The sequence below is a fragment of the Oncorhynchus gorbuscha genome, linkage group LG21 (assembly GCF_021184085.1).
Source record: "Oncorhynchus gorbuscha isolate QuinsamMale2020 ecotype Even-year linkage group LG21, OgorEven_v1.0, whole genome shotgun sequence".
Taxonomy (NCBI): domain Eukaryota; kingdom Metazoa; phylum Chordata; class Actinopteri; order Salmoniformes; family Salmonidae; genus Oncorhynchus; species Oncorhynchus gorbuscha.
The window spans coordinates 43,053-62,725 of NC_060193.1; the positions used below are offsets into that span (position 1 = coordinate 43,053).

The window sequence follows — 19,673 nt, forward strand, 5'->3', positions numbered from 1 at the left end:
ACATGAGGTGTGATACTAACCTTATTAAAACATATAGGACTAAGGGCTAGGCTACAGGAGGTGTGATACTAACCTTATTAAAACATATAGGACTATGGACTAGACTACATGAGGTGTGATACTAACTAGTCTACATGAGGTGTGATACTAACCTTATAGGACTATGGACGAGACTACATGAGGTGTGATACTAACCTTATAGGACTATGGACTAGACTACATGAGGTGTGATACTAACCTTATAGGACTATGGACTAGACTACATGAGGTGTGATGAGGTGAGAATGGACCATTATTTTGCACCAGTTTCGAAACAGGGGCAAAATAGATGTCATCTATGCACTTAAATAGTGAATGGTTCATTTTCCTGCCAGCCAGGTAGGCTATACTCCTGTTGTAACGATAAGCAATGTGTTTAATATTTGCAAAGTTGAGAAATAAATATAGCAGGCATAGCCTATAGATAGCTGATGGGACCCTCCTCTTTTTATTAGAGGCCATCACTCTGTTTTCTCCTGCATTTACATAGCCTATAGAAATGTTGGTCAACATGAGCTCATGAGCTCTCATGAAGTGTTTGATTAGATTTCCGATTAGATTTGCATTGATGTCAGAGTGATTAGAGGGACAATAGAGTGCTGAGTACCAGGCAGTTAGCAAGTTTGGTTGGTTACTAATGACCAGCAGCAGCATCAGAGCCTAATTACCATGACTCGTATCCACCGGTATGGTGGTCACCGTAACAGCTCTAGTTGAGGGATGCTCCTCACACACTCACAGGTGGGACACACACACATACAGGCTGATCTGATGAGGATGCTGTCATTCAGCTCAATCTGTACTAGAGGAGGGTTACAGAGGGGGGAGAGGAGAGATAGAGGACAGAGAGAGGGGGGTAGAAAGAAAGAACAGAGAGAGTGGGGGGAGAGGGGAGAGAGAGATAGAGGGGGTAGAGAGAAAGGACAGAGGGAGTGGGGGGGAGAAAGAGAGAGAGGACAGAGAGAGAGAGGGAGAATGAGGACAGAGAGAGAGAGAGAGAGAGAGAGAGAGAGGACAGAGAGAGAGAGGGAGAATGAGGAGAGAGAGAGGACAGAGAGAGAGGGTATGTGATGACTAGTCTAATCTGGATTAACGTAGAATTTGATTCGTCTGTTTAATCTGGCTGCTGAGCGTCTGCTGCTGGACGGAATATAGAACACAAAACATAGAACACATATTAGAATAGAATATCAGAATATAGAACTCAGAACACAGAACATAGAATATAGAACATAACACAGAACTCAGAATCTAGAACACAGAACACACAATATAGAACATAGAACACAGAACATAGAACTCAGAATATAGAACACAGAACATAGAACACAGAATATAGAACATAGAACTCAGAATATAGAACATAGAACTCAGAATATAGAACTCAGAATATAGAACATTGAACACAGAACATAGAACTCACAATATAGAACGTAGAACACAGAACAGAACACAGAACTCATAATCGAGAACACAGAACACAAAATATAGAACATAGAAAATAGAATACAGTATCTGTTCTGTTCTCTACGAACACACACACCCTTGCGTGAGGGTTGTTCTTGGTATGACTGTGTATAATCCATGTATAATCTTTATTCTAAAGAGGAGGGAGGGAGGGAGGATGAGAGGGAGGAGAGGATGAGAGGGAGGGAGGATGAGAGGGAGGAGAGAATGAGAGGCAGGGAGGATGAGAGGGAGGGAGGGTGAGAGGGAGGAGAGGATGAGGGGGAGGGAGGAGAGGATGAGAGGGAGGGAGGATGAGAGGGAGGGAGGGAGGATGAGAGGGAGGGAGGGCGGATGAGAGGGAGGAGAGGATGAGAGGGAGGGAGGATGAGAGGGAGGAGAGAATGAGAGGCAGGGAGGATGAGAGGGAGGGAGGGTGAGAGGGAGGAGAGGATGAGGGGGAGGGAGGAGAGGATGAGAGGGAGGGAGGATGAGGCAGAGGGAGGATGAGAGGGAGGAGAGGGCGAGAGGGAGGGAGGATGAGAGGGAGGAGAGGATGAGAGGGAGGGAGGATGAGAGTGAGGGAGGATGAGAGGGAGGGAGGATGAGAGGGAGGCGAGGATGAGAGGGAGGCGAGGATGAGAGGGAGGATGAGAGGGAGGCGAGGATGAGAGGGCTGAGAGGATGAGAGGGCTGAGAGGATGAGAGGGAGGGAGAGGATGAGAGGGCTGAGAGGGAGGATGAGAGGGAGGGAGGATGAGAGGGAGGGAGGATGAGAGGGAGGGAGGGAGGATGAGAGGGAGGGAGGATGAGAGGGAGGGAGGGAGGGAGGGAGGGTGAGAGACAGGGAGGGAGGGTGAGAGAGAGGGAGGATGAGAGGGAGGGAGGATGAGAGGGAGGAGAGGATGAGAGAGCAAACAGAAAGCAGCATTCAGAAGAGGTACTGGACACAGGATCAGAAGGCATTCAGGAGAGGGACTGGACACAGGATCAGAATGCATTCAGGAGAGGTACTGGACACAGGATCAGAGTGATCCTCACAGTGAAATGATTAATGACCAGCCCTTAACCAACAGGTGTAGACCTCACAGTGAAATGCTGACTGACAAGCCCTTAACCAACAGGTGTAGACCTCACAGTGAAATGCTGACTGACAAGCCCTTAACCAACAGGTGTAGAAATGCTGACTGACCAGCCCTTAACCAACAGGTGTAGACCTCACAGTGAAATGCTGACTGACAAGCCCTTAACCAACAGGTGTAGACCTCACAGTGAAATGCTGACTGACCAGCCCTTAACCAACAGGTGTAGACCTCACAGTGAAATGCTGACTGACAAGCCCTTAACCAACAGGTGTAGACCTCACAGTGAAATGCTGACTGACCAGCCCTTAACCAACAATGCAGTTCAAGAAATATAGTTATTAAAATATTTACTAAATAAACTATGGTAAAAAAAGTAATAAAATCAAAATCCACTCACCAGACCCATATTTATTTTCAATCTCTTTTCGATTTTTAATTCGATTATACCTTTGGGTAACCTTCCTCACCCGATGTGATACGGAATCGCTATTATTTTTAATTTTAAGAACACATTCAAGAACCTCCAGAAGCTAACCAGCTAACTAGATACAAGCTATTTAGTCATGGTTAGCCACTGCTAGCGGCTTTTACTGCACAGCCAGCCATTTTTTTGTGCCTGGATAACTGTCTCTCCACAACAACGCCGGATTCCCTGGACCACTACTTCTGATCTTCACAGCTAGCTTGCACCCAGTACCGAAGCTATCCCTGAGGCCCACTTCCCGGCCTACTCAGCTGTTCCCCCGAACCCCACTCATACACGGATAGAGCCCAATACTCCACCGGATCCTTGCTGTAAACTTGGCTACATAGCTGATGCCTGCTGGACTGTCCATTAATCGCGGTACTCCATTCTGTTTGTTTATGTTTTTGTCTGTCGGCCCCAGCCGCACTCAGGCTCTGTGTGTAGTTAACCCAACCGTCTCTGCCGAGTCAACGCCAATTTACCTGCTGTTGTTGTGCTAGCTGATTAGCTGTTGTTGTCTCACCTGCTGTTTTAGCTAGCTCTCCCAATCAACACCTGCAATTACTGTATGCCTCGCTGTATGTCTCTCTCAAATGTCAATATGCCTTGTATACTGTTGTTCAGGTTAGTTATCATTGTTTTAGTTTACAATGGAGCCCCCAGTTCCACTCTTCATACCTCTGATACCTCCTTTGTCCCACCTCCCACACATGCGGTGACCTCACCCATTACAACCAGCATGTCCAGAGATACAACCTCTCTCATCATCACGCAGTGCCTGGGCTTACCTCCGCTGTACCCGTACCCCACCATACCCCTGTCTGCGCATTATGCCCTGAATATATTCTACCATGCCCAGAAATATGCTCCTTTTATTCTTTGTCCCCAACGCTCTAGGCGACCAGTTTTGATAGCCTTTAGCCGCACCCTCATACTACTCCTTCTCTGTTCCGCAGGTGATGTGGAGGTAAACCCTGGCCCTGCATGTACCCAGGCACCCTCATTTGTTGACTTCTGTGATCGAAAAAGCCTTGGTTTCATGCATGTCAACATCAGAAGCCTCCTCCCTAAGTTTGTTTTACTCACTGCTTTAGCACACTCTGCTAACCCTGATGTCCTTGCCGTGTCTGAATCTTGGCTTAGGAAGGCCACCAAAAATTCTGAGATTTCCATACCTAACTATTACATTTTCCGTCAAGATTAACTGCCAAAGGGGGAGGAGTTGCAGTCTACTGCAGAGATAGCCTGCAAAGTAATGTCATACTTTCCAGGTCCATACCCAAACAGTTCGAACTACTAATTAAAAAAATTACTCTCTCCAGAAATAAGTCTCTCACTGTTGCCACCTGCTACCAACCCCCCTCAGCTCCCAGCTGTGCCCTGGACACCATTTGTGAATTGATCACCCCCCATCTAGCTTCAGAGCTTGTTCTGTTAGGTGACCTAAACTGGGATATGCTTAACACCCCGGCAGTCCTACAATCTAAGCTAGATGCCCTCAATCTCACACAAATCATCAAGGAACCCACCAGGTACAACCCTAAATCTATAAACAAGGGCACCCTCATAGACGTCATCCTGACCAACTGGCCCCCAAATACACCTCCGCTGTCTTCAACCAGGATTTCAGCGATCACTGCCTCATTGCCTGTATCCGCTACGAATCCGCAGTAAAACGACCACCTCTCATCACTGTCAAACACTCCCTAAAACACTTCTGCGAGCAGGCCTTTCTAATCGACCTGGCCCGGGTATCCTGGAAGGACATTGACCTCATCCCGTCAGTCGAGGATGCCTGGTCATTCTTTAAAAGTAACTTCCTCTCCATTTTAGATAAGCATGCTCCGTTTCAAAATATGCAGAACTAAGAACAGATATAGCCCTTGGTTCACTCCAGACCTGACTGCCCTCGACCAGCACAAAAAACATCCTGTGGCGGACTGCAATAGCATCGAATAGTCCCCGCGATATGCAACTGTTCAGGGAAGTCAGGAACCAATACACGCAGTTAGTTAGGAAAGCCAAGGCCAGCTTCTTCAGGGAGAAATTTGCATCCTGTAGCTCTAACTCCAAAAACTTCTGGGACACTGTAAAGTCCATGGAGAACAAGAGCACCTCCTCCCAGCTGCCCACTGCACTGAGGCTAGGTAACACGGTCACCACCGATAAATCCATGATTATCGAAAACTTCAACAAGCATTTCTCAACAGCTGGCCATGCCTTCCTCTTGGCTACTCCAACCTCGGCCAACAGCTCTGCCCCCCCCCGCAGCTACTCGCCCAAGCCTCTCCAGGTTCTCCTTTACCCAAATCCAGATAGCAGATGTTCTGAAAGAGCTGCAAAACCTGGACCCGTACAAATCAACTGGGCTTGACAATCTGGACCCTCTATTTCTGAAACTATCTGCCGCCATTGTCGCAACCCCTAAATTTTATCAGCATATCGAATGTGAGACCCGGGCTAGAAAACCCTGGATCTTTGCTACTCTTAATTTCCGGAACGCATACAAAGCCCTGCCTCGCCCTCCTTTCGGCAAATCTTCTGGATTTTCTTCTTTGCTTATGGCCTTATACAGCTGGTTGAGTGCGGTCTTTGTGCCAGCATCGGGTTTGTGGTGGTAAATAGACGACTACGAATAATACAGATGAGAACACTCTTGGTAGATAGTGTGGTCTACAGTTTATCATGAGGTATTCTACCTCAGGCGAGCAATACCTCGAGACTTCTTTAATATTAGACATCGTCACCAACAGTTATTGACAAATACACCCTCGCCTCTCGTTTTACCAGAGGTCATCGTTCAGCCATGTCTCTTTGAAACATAAGATATACACCCTCGCCTCTCGTTTTACCAGAGGTAGATGCTCTGCCGATGCACTGAGAAGTCAGCCAGCTCTATTTTATCCAGGTCATCGTTCAGCCATGTCTCTTTGAAACATAAGACATACACCCTCGCCTCTCGTTTTACCAGAGGTAGATGCTCTGCCGATGCACTGAGAAGTCAGCCAGCTCTATTTTATCCAGGTCATCGTTCAGCCATGTCTCTTTGAAACATAAGATATTACAGTTTTTAACGTCCCCATTGGTAGTATAGTTTTAATAGTAGATCGTCCAGTTTGTTTTCCAATGATTGCACGTTAGCAAGAAGAACGGATGGCAGTGGAAGAGGAGGAGAGAGAGAAGATAGAGGAGGAGAGAGAGGAAAAAAAGAGGAAGAGGAGGAGAGGGAGATGTGGAGGAGAGAGATGATGAAGAGAAAGATGGGAGCAGAGAGAAATGGAAGAGGAGGAGAGAGGAAGAGGAGGAGGAGAGAGAGAGACAGAAAGAGGAGAGACAGAAAGAGGAGGAGAGAGAGAGGAGGAGGAGGTTAGAGAGAAGAAGAGGAGGAGAGAGAAGAGGGGGACCGAGAGGAAGAGGAGGAGAGAGAGGTGAAAGAAGGAGAGAGATGAAGAGTGAAATGGGAGGAGAGAGAGAAGAGCGTGATGGGAGGTGAGAGAGAAATGGGAGCTGAGGAGAGAGCGAGAAGATAGATGAGATGAGAGAGAGATGGGAGGGGAGAGAGATGAGGAGGAGAGGGAGAGGAGATAGCGAGAGAGTTTGTAAGGAAGGAGAGAGGGAGAAGGAGAGGAGAGAGATGAAAGATGAGAGATGAAGAGAAATATAGGAGGGGAGAGAGATGGGAGACGCCGTAGACGCCGTGGAGAAAGAGAGAGGAGAGGGGAGAGAGAGAGATGAGAGGGAGAAGAGAGTGTTGGGAGGTGAGAGGGCGGAAGAGGAGGGGAGAGATGGGAGGCAAGGAGAGAGAGATGGGAGGAAGAGGAGGAGAGCGATGGGAGGGGAGGAGAGAGAGGATAGAGAGAAGAGAAAGATGGGAAGGGAGAGAGATGGGAGGGGAGGAAGAGGATGAGAGAAAGATGGTAGGGGAGGGGAGGACAGAGATGGGAGCTTGAAGAGAGAGAGGATAGAGAGGAGAGAGAGATGAGAGGAGAGGTTGCCGCCATGTTGAATGTTCTTCCTTCAGGACTGACGGTCACACACACGTACACACAAGCCTAAGGCTCAGATGACTCATAATAGACTCCCACAACAGAGAAAGAGATAGAGATGGGAAGAGAGAGAGGGGGGGGGCAGTTTAACTGAGCCTGATGCTAACTGGTTAGCCAGTTGAAAAGAGCCTGATGCTAACTGGTTAGCCAGTTGAAAAGAGCCTGATGCTAACTGGTTAGCTAGTTGAAAGAGCCTGATGCTAACTGGTTAGCTAGTTGAAAAGAGCCTGATGCTAACTGGTTAGCTAGTTGAAAAGAGCCTGATGCTAACTGGTTAGCCAGTTGAATAGAGAGTCTGTTGTAGCATGATTTCCAGCTGTTTATATACACTGCTCCAAAAAATAAAGGGAACACTAAAATAACACATCCTAGATCTGAATGAATGAAATATTCTTATTAAATACTTTTTTCTTGACATAGTTGAATGTGCTGACAACAAAATCACACGAAAAATGATCAATGGAAATCAAATGTATCAACCCATGGAGGTCTGGATTTGGAGTCACACACAAAATTAAACTGGAAAACCACACTACAGGCTGATCCAACTTGATGTAATGTCCTTAAAACAAGTCAAAATGAGGCTCAGTAGTGTGTGTGGCCTCCACGTGCCTGTATGACCTCCCTACAACGCCTGGGCATGCTCCTGATGAGGTGGCGGATGGTCTCCTGAGGGATCTCCTCCCAGACCTGGACTAAAGCATCCGGCAGCTCCTGGACAGTCTGTGGTGCAACGTGGCATTGGTGGATGGAGCGAGACATGATGTCCCAGATGTGCTCAATTGGATTCAGGTCTGGGGAACGGGTGGGCCAGTCCATAGCATCAATCCCTTCCTCTTGCAGGAACTGCTGACACACTCCAGCCACATGAGGTCTAGCATTGTCTTGTATTAGGAGGAACCCAGGGCCAACCGAACCAGCATATGGTCTCACAAGGGGTCTGAGGATCTCATCTCGGTACCTAATGGCAGTCAGGCTACCTCTGGCGAGCACATGGAGGGCTGTGCGGCCCCCCAAAGAAATGCCACCCCACACCATGACTGACCCATCGCCAAACCGGTCATGCTGGAGGATGTTGCAGGCAGCAGAACGTTCTCCACGGCGTCTCCAGACTGTCACATCTGTCACATGTGCTTAGTGTGAACCTGCTTTCATCTGTGAAGAACACAGGGCGCCAGTGGTGAATTTGCCAATCTTGGTGTTCCCTGGCAAATGCCAAACGTCCTGCACAGTGTTGGGCTGTAAGCACAACCCCCACCTGTGGACGTCGGGCCCTCATACCACCCTCATGGAGTCTGTTTCTGACTGTTTGAGCAGACACATGCACATTTGTGGCCTGCTGGAGGTCATTTTGCAGGGCTCTGGCAGTGCTCCTCCTTGCACAAAGCGGGGGTAGCGGTCCTGCTGCTGGGTTGTTGCCCTCCTACGGCCTCCTCCACGTCTCCTGATGTACTGGCCTGTCTCCTGGTAGCGCCTCCATGCTCTGGACACTACGCTGACAGACACAGCAAACCTTCTTGCCACAGCTCGCATTGATGTTCCATCCTGGATGAGCTGCACTACCTGAGCCACTTGTGTGGGTTGTAGACTCCGTCTCATGCTACCACTAGAGTGAAAGCACCGCCAGCATTCAAAAGTGACCAAAACATCAGCCAAGAAGCATAGGAACTGAGAAGTGGTCTGTGGTCACCACCTGCAGATCCACTCCTTTATTGGGGGTGTCTTGCTAATTGCCTATAATTTCCACATGTTGTCTATTCCATTTGCACAACAGCATGTGAAATGTATTGTCAATCAGTGTTGCTTCCTAAGTGGACAGTTTGATTTCACAGAAGTGTGATTGACTTGGAGTTACATTGTGTTGTTTAATGGAGTTACATTGTGTGTTCCCTTTATTTTTTTGAGCAGTGTAGTTAGTAACATCATTAACTGGTTAGCTTGTTGAACAGAGAGTCTGTAGTAGCATCAATAGTTTGTTAGCTTGTTGAACAGAGAGTCTGTAGTAGCATCAATAGTTTGTTAGCTTGTTGAACAGAGAGTCTAGAAGCATCAATAGTTTGTTAGCTTGTTGAACAGAGTCTGTAGTAGCTTCAATAGTTTGTTAGCTTGTTGAACAGAGAGTCTGTAGTAGCATCAATAGTTTGTTAGCTTGTTGAACAGAGAGTCTAGAAGCATCAATAGTTTGTTAGCTTGTTGAACAGAGAGTCTGTAGTAGCATCAATAGTTTGTTAGCTGGTTGAACAGAGAGTCTGTAGTAGCATCAATAGTTTGTTAGCTTGTTGAACAGAGAGTCTCTAGTAGCATCAATAGTTTGTTAGCTGGTTGAACAGAGAGTCTGTAGTAGCATCAATAGTATGTTAGCTTGTTGAACAGAGAGTCTGTAGTAGCATCAATAGTTTGTTAGCTTGTTGAACAGAGAGTCTCTAGTAGCATCAATAGTTTGTTAGCTGGTTGAACAGAGAGTCTGTAGTAGCATCAATAGTATGTTAGCTTGTTGAACAGAGAGTCTGTAGTAGCATCAATAGTTTGTTAGCTTGTTGAACAGAGAGTCTGTAGTAGCATCAATAGTTTGTTAGCTGGTTGAACAGAGAGTCTGTAGTAGCATCAATAGTTTGTTAGCTTGTTGAACAGAGAGTCTCTAGTAGCATCAATAGTTCGCTGGTTGAACAGAGAGTCTAGTAGCATCAATAGTTCGCTTGTTGAACAGTGTCTGAGTTGAATGAACACTTTTGTCTGGGAGAGATTACAACCAGACACACACACACATATTTTGTTGAACACTTTTTTGGTTACTACATGATTCCATATCGAATAGCCCCCGTGATATGCAACTGTTCAGGGAAGTCAGGAACCAATACACGCAGTCAGTCAGGAAAGCTAAGGCCAGCTTCTTCAGGCAGAAGTTTGCATCCTGTAGCTCCAACTCCAAAAAGTTCTGGGACACTGTGAAGTCCATGGAGAACAAGAGCACCTCCTCCCAGCTACCCACTGCACTGGGTAACACGGTCTCCACCGATAAATCCATGATTATCGAAAACTTCAATAGGCACTTCTCAACGGCTGGCCATGCCTTCCGACTGGCTACTCCAACCTCGGCCAACAGCTCCCCCCCCCCCGCAGCTCCTCGCCCAAGCCTCTCCAGGTTCTCCTTTACCCAAATCCAGATAGCAGATGTTCTGAAAGAGCTGCAAAACCTGGACCCGTACAAATCAGCTGGGCTTGACAATCTGGACCCTCTATTTCTGAAACTATCTGCCGCCATTGTCGCAACCCCTATTACCAGCCTGTTCAACCTCTCTTTCATATCGTCTGAGATCCCCAAGGATTGGAAAGCTGCCGCAGAAAAAGGCAGCCCAAACAGTTCATATATTGACATTTTTTGTTTTGTTTTTGGACTTCGATAAGTTTTTTTTTCCACACAACAGTTTGTACGCCCCTTCTTCTGTGATTGGTCAACAGATTCTGCACCAAACATCTTAGTTAGATCTCCTCAGCAACAACATCAAAGAACGATTCTGACTATTTGGAGGATGTGTATACTGGCTACGGCGTCTCAAAGTGGACAAACAGTACTAATACATGTTTTTTTCAAGCGAAAGCAGTATCAAATCAAATCAAATCAAATTTATTTATATAGCCCTTCGTACATCAGCTGATATCTCAAAGTGCTGTACAGAAACCCAGCCTAAAACCCCAAACAGCAAACAATGCAGGTGTAAAAGCACGGTGGCTAGGAAAAACTCCCTAGAAAGGCCAAAACCTAGGAAGAAACCTAGAGAGGAACCGGGCTATGTGGGGTGGCCACGGGTAGAGATTATAACAGAACATGACCAAGATGTTCAAATGTTCATAAATGACCAGCATGGTCAAATTTTGAAACTGGAGCAGCAGCACAGTCAGATGGACTGGGGACAGCAAGGAGCCATCATGTCAGGTAGTCCTGGGGCACGGTCCTAGGGCTCAGGTCCTGGTTAGAGAGAGTGTGGGGATGTCTTCTGGAAGCCATTATAACAGAACGTGGCCAAGATGTTCAAATGTTCATAAATGACCAGCATGGTTGAATAATAGTAAGGCAGAACAGTTGAAACTGTAGCGACTCTTTGGTTGGTTGATGTCTTTAGAAGCAATCCAGTGTGTGTGTGTGTGTGTGTGTGTGTGTGTGTGTGTGTGTGTGTGTGTGGGGGGTGTGTGTGTGTGTGTGTGTGTGTGTGTGGGGGGTGAGTAAGTGAGACGGGAGACAGAAAGCGTTTACAGCCCCTCCCCCACATCATCATTCCTACAGCAGTATGTAGGTTACAGAGAGAGAAGGAGGAGAGGACAGGAGGAGACGAGAGGGAGAAAGGGAGGTGGGGAGAGGAGGGAGGTGGGGAGAGGAGGGAGAAAGGGAGGTGGGGAGAGGAGGGAGAAAGGGAGGTGGGGAGAGGAGGGAGAAAGGGAGATGGGGAGAGAAGGGAGAAAGGGAGGTGGGGAGAGAGGGAGAAAGGGAGGTGGGGAGAGAGAGGGAGAAAGGGAGATGGGGAGAGGAGGGAGAAAGGGAGGTGGGGAGAGAGAGGGAGAAAGGGAGGTGGGGAGAGGAGGAGGAAAGGGGGTGGGGAGAGAGAGGGAGAAATGGAGGTGGGGAGAGAGAGGGAGAAAGGGAGGTGGGGAGAGGAGGGAGAAATGGAGGTGGGGAGAGAGAGGGAGAAAGGGAGGTGGGGAGAGGAGGGAGAAAGGGAGGTGGGGAGAGGAGGGAGAAAGGGAGATGGGGAGAGGAGGGAGAAAGGGAGGTGGGTAGAAAGAGGGAGAAAGGGAGATGGGGAGAGGAGGGAGAAAGGGAGATGGGGAGAGGAGGGAGAAAGGGAGGTGGGGAGAGAGAGGGAGAAAGGGAGGTGGGGAGAGGAGGAGGAAAGGGGGTGGGGAGAGAGAGGGAGAAATGGAGGTGGGGAGAGAGAGGGAGAAAGGGAGGTGGGGAGAGGAGGGAGAAAGGGAGGTGGGGAGAGAGAGGGAGAAAGGGAGGTGGGGAGAGGAGGAGGAAAGGGGGTGGGGAGAAAGAGGGAGAAAGGGAGGTGGGGAGAGGAGGGAGAAATGGAGGTGGGGAGAGAGAGGGAGAAAGGGAGGTGGGGAGAGGAGGGAGAAATGGAGGTGGGGAGAGAGATGGAGGTGGGGAGAGAGAGGGAGAAATGGAGGTGGGGAGAGGAGGGAGAAATGGAGGTGGGGAGAGAGAGGGAGAAAGTGAGGTGGGGAGAGGAGGGAGAAATGGAGGTGGGGAGAGAGATGGAGGTGGGGAGAGAGGGGGAGAAAGGGAGGTGGGGAGAGAGGGGGAGAAATGGAGGTGGGAGAGGAGGGAGAAATGGAGGTGGGGAGAGAGAGGGAGAAATGGAGGTGGGGAGAGAGAGGGAGAAAGGGAGAGGGGGAGAGAGAGGAGATGGAGAAGGTACTGCTCTGTTTCAGCTGGTATGGTCAGTCTAGCTGTATGGAGGAGAAGGTACTGCTCTGTTTCAGCTGTATGGAGAAGGTACTGCTCTGTTTCAGCTGTTATGGTCAGTCTAGCTGTATGGAGAAGAAAGTACTGCTCTGTTTCAGCTGGTATGGTCAGACTAGATGTATGGAGGAGAAGGTACTGCTCTGTTCCAGCTGGTATGGTCAGTCTAGCTGTATGGAGAAGGTACTGCTCTGTTTCAGCCGTTATGGTCAGTCTAGCTGTCTGGAGAAGAAGGTATTGCTCTGTTTCAGCTGGTATGGTCAGTCGAGCTGTATGGAGAAGGTACTGTTTCAGCTGGTATGGTCAGTCTAGCTGTATGGAGAAGGTACTGCTCTGTTTCAGCTGTATGGAGGAGAAGGTACTGCTCTGTTTCAGCTGTATGGAGAAGGTACTGCTCTGTTTCAGCTGTTATGGTCAGTCTAGCTGTATGGAGAAGAAGGTACTGCTCTGTTTCAGCTGGTATGGTCAGTCTAGCTGTATGGAGGAGAAGGTACTGCTCTGTTTCAGCTGGTATGGTCAGTCTAGCTGTATGGAGAAGGTACTGCTCTGTTTCAGCTGGTATGGTCAGTCTAGCTGCATGGAGAAGGTACTGCTCTGTTTCAGCTGGTATGGTCAGTCTAGCTGTCTGGAGGAGAAGGTATTGCTCTGTTTCAGCCGTTATGGTCAGTCTAGATGTATGGAGAAGGTACTGCTCTGTTTCAGCTGGTATGGTCAGTCTAGCAGTATGGAGAAGGTATTGCTCTGTTTCAGCTGTATGGAGAAGGTATTGCTCTGTTTCAGCTGATGGAGAAGGTACTGCTCTGTTTCAGCTGTATGGAGAAGGTACTGCTCTGTTTCAGCTGTATGGAGAAGGTATTGCTCTGTTTCAGCTGTATGGAGAAGGTACTGCTCTGTTTCAGCTGTATGGAGAAGGTATTGCTCTGTTTCAGCTGTATGGAGAAGGTACTGCTCTGTTTCAGCTGTATGGAGAAGGTATTGCTCTGTTTCAGCTGTATGGAGAAGGTATTGCTCTGTTTCAGCTGTATGGAGAAGGTACTGCTCTGTTTCAGCTGTATGGAGAAGGTATTGCTCTGTTTCAGCTGTATGGAGAAGGTACTGCTCTGTTTCAGCTGTATGGAGAAGGTATTGCTCTGTTTCAGCTGTATGGAGAAGGTGTTGCTCTGTTTCAGCTGTATGGAGAAGGTGTTGCTCTGTTTCAGCTGTATGGAGAAGGTATTGCTCTGTTTCAGCTGTATGGAGAAGGTGTTGCTCTGTTTCAGCTGTATGGAGAAGGTGTTGCTCTGTTCCAGCTGTATGGAGAAGGTAGTGCTCTGTTTCAGCTGATGGAGAAGGTACTGCTCTGTTTCAGCTGTATGGAGAAGGTATTGCTCTGTTTCAGTTGTATGGAGAAGGTATTGCTCTGTTTCAGCTGTATGGAGAAGGTATTGCTCTGTTTCAGCTGTATGGAGAAGGTATTGCTCTGTTTCAGCTGTATGGAGAAGGTATTGCTCTGTTTCAGCTGTATGGAGAAGGTGTTGCTCTGTTTCAGCTGTATGGAGAAGGTATTGCTCTGTTTCAGCTGTATGGAGAAGGTATTACTCTGTTTCAGCTGTATGGAGAAGGTATTGCTCTGTTTCAGCTGTATGGAGAAGGTGTTGCTCTGTTTCAGCTGTATGGAGAAGGTGTTGCTCTGTTTCAGCTGTATGGAGAAGGTATTGCTCTGTTTCAGCTGTATGGAGAAGGTGTTGCTCTGTTTCAGCTGTATGGAGAAGGTGTTGCTCTGTTCCAGCTGTATGGAGAAGGTAGTGCTCTGTTTCAGCTGATGGAGAAGGTACTGCTCTGTTTCAGCTGTATGGAGAAGGTATTGCTCTGTTTCAGTTGTATGGAGAAGGTATTGCTCTGTTTCAGCTGTATGGAGAAGGTATTGCTCTGTTTCAGCTGTATGGAGAAGGTACTGCTCTGTTCCAGCTGTATGGAGAAGGTACTGCTCTGTTTCAGCTGTATGGAGAAGGTATTGCTCTGTTTCAGTTGTATGGAGAAGGTATTGCTCTGTTTCAGCTGTATGGAGAAGGTATTGCTCTGTTTCAGTTGTATGGAGAAGGTATTGCTCTGTTTCAGCTGTATGGAGAAGGTATTGCTCTGTTTCAGCTGTATGGAGAAGGTACTGCTCTGTTTCAGCTGTATGGAGAAGGTATTGCTCTGTTTCAGCTGTATGGAGAAGGTATTGCTCTGTTTCAGCTGTATGGAGAAGGTATTGCTCAGCTGATGGTGTGTGTTTGTGTTCCAGGTCTGATCCTGCTGTTCTACCTGGTGTTCTATATATTCCTTGGTGGAATGTTCGTCCTGACCATGTACGTGATGCTGCTGACACTGGACGAGTATAAACCCACCTACCAGGACCGCCTCGTTACCCCAGGTACACACACACCTACCAGGACCGCCTCGTTACCCCAGGTACACACACACCTACCAGGACCTCGTTACCCCAGATACAGACACACCTACCAGTATCGCCTCGTTACCTCAGGTACAGACACACCTACCAATACCTCCTCGTTACCCCAGGTACAGACACACACCTACCAGGACCTCCTCGTTACCCCAGGTACAGACACACCTACCAGGACCGACTCGTTACCCCAGGTACAGACACACCTACCAGGACCTCCTCGTTACCCCAGGTACAGACACACACCTACCAGGACCGCCTCGTTACCCCAGGTACAGACACACCTACCAGAACCTCCTCATTACCCCAGGTACAGACACACCTACCAGGACCTCCTCATTACCCCAGGTACAGACACATCTACCAGGACCTCCTCATTACCCCAGGTATAGACACACCTACCAGGACCTCCTCATTACCCCAGGTACAGACACACCTACCAGGACCTCCTCGCTACCCCAGGTACAGACACACCCTAATCTCTTACCCTCTCTGTTGTACTGTAGGTATGATGATCCGTCCACGGGGCGAGGCCATGGAGATCCTCTACAACACCAAGGACACAGAGAGCTTTGACATCTATGCCCAGACGCTGAACAACTTCCTCGAATGTAAGCCGTTAATAAACATAGAGTAGCCAACCAAATAGAAATAAACCAGTACATAGAGTAGCCAACCAAATAGAAAGAAACCAGTACATAGAGTAGCCAACCAAATAGAAAGAAACCAGTACATAGAGTAGCCAACCAAATAGAAAGAGTAGCCAACCAAAACCAGTACATAGAGTAGCCAACCAAATAGAAAGAAACCAGTACATAGAGTAGCCAACCAAATAGAAAGAAACCAGTATATAGAGTAGCCAACCAAATAGAAAGAAACCAGTACATAGAGTAGCCAACCAAATAGAAAGAGTAGCCAACCAAAACCAGTACATAGAGTAGCCAACCAAATAGAAAGAAACCAGTACATAGAGTAGCCAACCAAATAGAAAGAAACCAGTACATAGAGTAGCCAACCAAATAGAAAGAAACCAGTACATAGAGTAGCCAACCAAATAGAAAGAGTAGCCAACCAAAACCAGTACATAGAGTAGCCAACCAAATAGAAAGAAACCAGTACATAGAGTAGCCAACCAAAACCAGTACATAGAGTAGCCAACCAAATAGAAAGAAACCAGTACATAGAGTAGCCAACCAAAACCAGTACATAGAGTAGCCAACCAAATAGAAAGAGGAGCCAGCCAAGCTACTGGGTAAAAAATTCAACTGATTTCAACTCAAATATAAAATTGATTGAATACTTTATCAAGTTTACCTCCCAAGTTGGAAAAATGTGTTGTGGTATTGTGTAGAATGACATGACTTTACAATGTAAATGACTGCAAATGTCGAAATTCAGTGTATTGTTAGTTGTTTTGAATATTGTCTAGACCCATATGATCTGGGGTATTTTCTGAGTAAGAGAACCTTTTTGAACATTTGACCTGTCATCTCTTGAGGTTAAAGTCTTTTGTCAAGTAGAATTATGTATTTTATTCTAACAGAAAATAAAGTAAAGAGGCTGTTGTTTAGCTGTGTTTTTGTAGTGATCACCAAGCAACAGACTGTTGTTTAGCTATAATCACATAGCAACAGGTGGTTGTTTAGCTGCAATCACATAGCAACAGGTGGTTGTTTAGCTGCAATCACATAGCAACAGGTGGTTGTTTAGCTGTGTTTTTGTAGTGATCACCAAGCAACAGACTGTTGTTTAGCTGTGATCACCAACTTAGTGGCTTTTCTTTAGCTGTGATCAACCAGCAACAGGCCGTTGTTTAGCTGTGATCACATAGCAACAGGTGGTTGTTTAGCTGCAATCACATAGCAACAGGTGATTGTTTAGCTGCAATCACATAGCAACAGGTGGTTGTTTAGCTATGTTTTTGTAGTGATCACCAAGCAAGAGGCTGTTATTTAGCTGTGTTTTTGTAGTGATCACCAACCAACAGACTGTCGTTTAGGTGTGATCACCTAGCAACAGGCTGTTGTTAAGCTGTGATCACCAAGCAAGAGGCTGTTGTTTAGCTGTGTTTTTGTAGTGATTATCAAGCAAGAGGCTGTTGTTTAGCTGTGTTTTTGTAGTGATCATCAAGCAAGAGGCTGTCATTTAGCTGTGATCACCTAGCAACAGGCTGTTGTTCAGCTGTGATCACCTAGCAACAGACTGTTGTTTATCTGTGATCACCTAGCAACAGGCTGTTGTTTAACTGTGATCACCAAGCAAGAGGCTGTTGTTTAGCTGTGTTTTTGTAGTGATCACCTAGCAACAGGCTGTTGTTCAGCTGTGATCACCTAGCAACAGACTGTTGTTTATCTGTGATCACCTAGCAACAGACTGTTGTTTATCTGTGATCACCTAGCAACAGACTGTTGTTTATCTGTGATCACCTAGCAACAGGCTGTTGTTGAACTGTGACACCAAGCAAGACGCTGTTGTTTAGCTGTGTTTTCGTAGTGATCACCAAGCTAGAGGCTTTTTTTGCTGTGATCACCTAGCAACAGACTGTTGTTTAGCTGTGATCACCTAGCAACAGGCTGTTGTTTAGCAGTGTTTTTGCAGTGATCACCAAGCAAGAGGCTGTTGTTTAGCTGTGATCACCTAGCAACAGGCTGTTGTTTAGCTGTGATCACCTAGCAAGTGGCTGTTGTTTAGCTGTGATCACCTAGCAACAGGCTGTTGTTTAGTTGTGTTTTTGTAGTGATCACCAAGCAAGAGGCTGTTTAGCTGTGATCTCCTTGCAACAGGCTGTTGTTTAGCTGTGATCACCTATCAAGAGGCTGTTGTTTAGCTGTGATCACCTATCAAGAGGCTGTTGTTTAGCTGTGATCACCTATCAAGAGGCTGTTGTTTAGCTGTGATCACCTAGCAACAGGCCGTTGTTTAGCTTTGATCACCTATCAAGAGGCTGTTGTTTAGCTGTGATCACCTAGCAAGAGGCTGTTGTTTAGCTGTGTTTTTGTAGTGATCACCAAGCAACAGGCTGTTGTTTAGCGGTGTTTTTGTAGTGATCACCAAGCAAGAGGCTGTTGTTTAGCTGTGATCTCCTTGCAACAGGCTGTTGTTTAGCTGTGATCACCTATCAAGAGGCTGTTGTTTAGCTGTGATCACCTATCAAGAGGCTGTTGTTTAGCTGTGATCACCTAGCAACAGGCCGTTGTTTAGCTTTGATCACCTATCAAGAGGCTGTTGTTTAGCTGTGATCACCTAGCAAGAGGCTGTTGTTTAGATGTGTTTTTGTAGTGATCATCAAGCAAGAGGATGTCAATTAGGTGTGATCACCTAGCAACAGGCTGTTATTTAGCTGTGTTTTTGTAGTGATTATCAAGCAAGAGGCTGTTGTTTAGCTGTGTTTTTGTAGTGATCACCAAGCAACAGACTGTCATTTACCTGTGATCACCTAGCAACAAGCTGTTGTTTAACTGTGATCACCAAGCAAGAGGCTGTTCTTTAGCTTTGATTTTGTAGTGATCACCAAGCAACAGACTGTCGTTTACCTGTGATCACCTAGCAACAAGCTGTTGTTTAGCTGTGATCACCTAGCAAGAGGCTGTTGTTTAGCAGTGTTTTTGTAGTGATCACCAAGCAAGAGGCTGTTGTTTAGCTGTGATCTCCTTGCAACAGGCTGTTGTTTAGCTGTGATCACCTATCAAGAGGCTGTTGTTTAGCTGTGATCACCTAGCAACAGGCCGTTGTTTAGCTTTGATCACCTATCAAGAGGCTGTTGTTTAGCTGTGATCACCTAGCAAGAGGCTGTTGTTTAGCTGTGTTTTTGTAGTGATCATCAAGCAAGAGGATGTCATTTAGGTGTGATCACCTAGCAACAAGCTGTTGTTTAACTGTGATCACCAAGCAAGAGGCTGTTCTTTAGCTTTGATTTTGTAGTGATCACCAAGCAACAGACTGTCATTTACCTGTGATCACCTAGCAACAAGCTGTTGTTTAGCTGTGATCACCTAGCAACAGGCTGTTATTTAACTGTGATCAACAAGCAAGAGGCTGTTATTTAGCTGTGTTTTTGTAGTGATCACCAAGCAAGAGGCTGTCATTTAGCTGTGATCACCTAGCAACAGGCCGTTGTTCAGCTGTGATCACCTAGCAACAGGCTGTTGTTTAGCTGTGATCACCTAGCAACAGGCCGTTGTTCAGCTGTGATCACCTAGCCACAGGCTGTTGTTTAGCTGTGTTTTTGTAGTGATCATCAAGCAAGAGGCTGTCATTTAGCTGTGTTTTTGTAGTGATCACCAAGCAAGAGGCTGTTGTTTAGCTGTGATCTCCTTGCAACAGGCTGTTGTTGTTTAGCTGTAGTGATCACCTATCAAGAGGCTGTTGTTTAGCTGTGATCAACAAGAGGCTGTTGTTTAGCTGTGATAGCAAGAGGCTGTTGTTTAGCTGTGATCACCACAAGAGGCTGTTGTTTAGCTGTGATCACCTAGCAAGAGGCTGTTGTTTAGCTGTGTTTTTGTAGTGATCATCAAGCAAGAGGATGTCATTTAGGTGTGATCACCTAGCAACAAGCTGTTGTTTAACTGTGATCACCAAGCAAGAGGCTGTTCTTTAGCTTTGATTTTGTAGTGATCACCAAGCAACAGACTGTCATTTACCTGTGATCACCTAGCAACAAGCTGTTGTTTAGCTGTGATCACCTAGCAACAGGCTGTTATTT

At 46.8% G+C, this 19,673-nt stretch overlaps 1 protein-coding gene across 2 annotated transcripts in view; it reads left to right on the forward strand.

Annotated features, from left to right (window-relative positions):
- The window catches only part of atp1b2a (ATPase Na+/K+ transporting subunit beta 2a), a 92,075-nt gene that overhangs the window by 2,642 nt on the left and 69,760 nt on the right, over positions 1–19,673 (forward strand). For both annotated transcript variants that reach the window (XM_046319915.1, XM_046319916.1), the window contains exons 2-3: positions 14,810–14,938; positions 15,478–15,582. In XM_046319915.1, coding sequence (XP_046175871.1) covers positions 14,810–14,938; positions 15,478–15,582 — 234 coding nt within the window. The remainder of the gene's footprint in view (positions 1–14,809; positions 14,939–15,477; positions 15,583–19,673) is intronic.